We start from the raw sequence: 2,797 nt of genomic DNA, 5'->3' as shown, positions 1-2,797 counted from the left end.
ATCTTCTCATGTCATGCAGATACTATGTCCCTGTGCTATCCTCATTTGGGGGCTTACAGGTTCAGGTTGAGAGACATTCATCATTCTACACAACTCGCTGTATGCATGTGACCACATACAGTTGTAGATGGATGAGGGAACCAATGCCAATAAGTCTCTCCACGGCCCTAGCTCTGATTTCCACGGTACATCCAAAGCTTGAAACTGAAGGGCAACAACAACATAGCATACACACTCACTCAAAATTTTGAACTCGTGAGAAATAGCCCAGGACTGATGGCCTCCCTCAAAAGGAAAAAGAAAAAACAAGACTCCACTTTTTCAAGAGACATTAGCTCCACCAACGACAAGAAACCTAGGAACAAATGGCCAACTGTCAAAGACAATGTCTATGGTAGATATAGAGACACCTGCAAAAGTACAACAAGGACCCAACAAGAAAAAGCGAAACTGTCCTCATACAAGAAGCTCCAACTGCGAGCAGACCGCCATAGTAGAGCTCCTCTAGCTACAACAAGGACAAGCCTAAGCACCACCCAAAACAAATTTGGTGAGCTTCACGATCAGCAAAAGGAGAAACCAGAGGCAACTCTCAGCATGGTTCTTGTTCTACAGTCAAATCAAACAATCCTCTATTGCATTGGACGTGACACATTGGACGTTGTCACGTCCTTCATTATTGTGGGCAAAAACTGTTACCATGAAGTTACTGCAGAACTCTTTTGCTATGTCTCTACTACAGCCGTTGCCGTGCGCTTGATGAACTCGCTCAGCACAATGACTGCATTTGTTGCGGCCAAAGACAGAAAAATTGACGCTTCATTGGATGCATTAGACCCTCCTGACAGAGCTCTAAAGGCGATGAATGAAACATTGTTCGTCAGGCAGGTCTGCATCCAGGAATAGATTGTAAGGTGGGTCACAGCAATTCCCGTCAGCTGAGCAAAGTAGGAATTGTCAGCGGTAAGGAATTACCAAAGCAACACCGGCCGTTTCCATGTCGATAGAAGAGACGTCAAATTTTTCATGCAGGAACTCTCGATAGGCTGCATTGTCCAAGAAGATATTGGCAGAAACGCCCCTCTCCACCGTTACCACTTGAGGCTGAGTAGAAAGGCAAGCGGTATCATTGACACAGTACGCCAGATCCAGGCTCTTTGGATTACCAAGAAGATCAGGATACAGGAGTCAGCAAATTCATTATTCCCAGGTAAGAGGATAAATTAGGTTGCTAGAAGATGCAGCACTTGCTTTGAAGCAGCAATTCAAAAAAAATGCTGGACCTCGTTCACGAGTTGTGTTGCAATGCCATAGTAGGTATCATCGACAGCAACCCAAAAATGATGCTCTCTCACCTCGGGGGTTCCGGTTACGGGGAATACCTCCTCTGGCTGGTACCAGAGGTTGTTAAGATAATTAGAACGGCTTGCCGGAGGATTGTTGTAATCTCCAAACGGTAAGTAACCTATCTCCTGTGTGAAATCGCCACTCGCAAGCTCCTGATCAGGAGCTGTTACAAACCTCTGCGATTCAAGTTGCAATGCACATGGTGATCAACCTCCTTAACCTCAACTTTTGGCCTTCCTCCAAGGCTTTTTCGTTTTCCTTTTGCTAAAAACCTACGGTGAAGCCATCGATCATGGGAAGGACCTGCCAGTTCCAGAGGCCTGCATGCGCCCAATATTTAGGAATTGTGATATCGCCGATGTTGAGCTGCTTGCTGCCATGTCCAGCGGTGCCATAATGCAGCACTCCAGTTATGCTGAAGTATGTGAGCAGAAGCTGCGTAGTAATCCCTGCGTTCAGCTGCCAGAAACCACGGCTCGTTACATATCATAGCTTACTGTTCGAATTTCTTTGCAGAGGCTGTCGATTCTGAAGCGATTGAGGAAATTCCACGAAGCTGTGTGCGGGCAACCTACCATCGCAAGCCCCGTCATAACCAATATGACTCTGCGACCTTCAATGTCTCCAACATAAAATCGGCGACCTGAAGCATGAAATAGCATTGAGAACCTAAGTTTTTCTCCGCTAAAGATCAAAGAGAAAGGCATGAGAAATGCTCGGAGCAACAATGGGATGACCTGATATGTGGATGATTGGAAAGTGGGGGTCGGGGGTGAGAATTCGAGAGTGAAGGAGAGGGTCCAATTCGAAAGGGTTGGGGACTACTAAGCCGAGGTAAGGTCCCTGAGAATTGATGGAAGTGATATGTGCGAGGATGGCGAAGTCGATGGAAGCTTGAGCGATGCAAGAACAGGAAAAGAAGAAGAAGAAGAAGAAGAAGAAGAAGCAGCAGCAGACCCGAGAGCTCACCATCGCTCGTGTACTCTCTTCTTGTGCCTGTTGTTGGGCAATGTCTCACCAAGTGCCAAAAAGGTAGGAGCGTTTTGCCACATGGCAAGACGTTATTAGCTCTAACCTCCAAGGTCTCACCAAGTGCCAAAAAGGTAGGAGCGTTTTGCCACATGGCAAGACGTTATTAGCTCTAACCTCCAAGGTCTTGCACCTGGGAGTTTCTTCTTCAAACGAATTTGCTCGGCTTGAACCCCTCACTCTCCACCACATCTCACCACCAAACCATGGCACTCTGTACGCTTCTACCCCCAAGCGCTTTGGTATCTACACACCCTCATTGTCCAACGTGGAGGTTTGTAGGAAAAGATTCGGAGTTCTGATGTGGTGGGCTTAAGCCTCCCACACACCTTACTTTATCGTAGCTTCAATAATCCTTCTTGCGTACACATGTTCCATAGAGTGTAATCAAGCATTCCAGTGCCTATCAATGTGTTCAATT

The 2,797-nt window shown here is 46.6% G+C and overlaps 1 protein-coding gene across 4 annotated transcripts; it reads right to left on the bottom strand.

The window, feature by feature from the left end:
- Positions 1–366: 366 nt before the first annotated feature.
- Positions 367–2,418, bottom strand: LOC147882571 (bark storage protein A-like). 4 transcript variants are annotated; one of them, XM_087400682.1, is made up of 6 exons: positions 2,085–2,418; positions 1,923–1,990; positions 1,651–1,806; positions 1,284–1,523; positions 976–1,155; positions 367–890 (listed from the first exon to the last, which is right to left on the bottom strand). In XM_087400682.1, the coding sequence occupies exons 1-6, from the start codon at positions 2,317–2,319 to the stop codon at positions 726–728; spliced, it is 1,044 nt and encodes a 347-aa protein (XP_087256808.1). In that variant the 5' UTR covers positions 2,320–2,418; the 3' UTR covers positions 367–725. The 4 variants fall into 4 exon arrangements, with proteins under 4 accessions (XP_087256808.1, XP_087256809.1, XP_087256810.1 ...); XM_087400683.1 differs by having other exon boundaries at positions 1,356–1,523; XM_087400684.1 differs by having other exon boundaries at positions 1,383–1,523.
- Between the last annotated feature and the right edge of the window lie 379 nt (positions 2,419–2,797).

This window comes from Dipteris shenzhenensis, chromosome 29, assembly GCF_047967505.1.
Source record: "Dipteris shenzhenensis isolate YYH24624 ecotype China chromosome 29, Dip_SZ_1.0, whole genome shotgun sequence".
Taxonomy (NCBI): domain Eukaryota; kingdom Viridiplantae; phylum Streptophyta; class Polypodiopsida; order Gleicheniales; family Dipteridaceae; genus Dipteris; species Dipteris shenzhenensis.
Note: the sequence above shows the minus strand (reverse complement) of the source record. Positions and strands in the feature narration are given on the sequence as shown.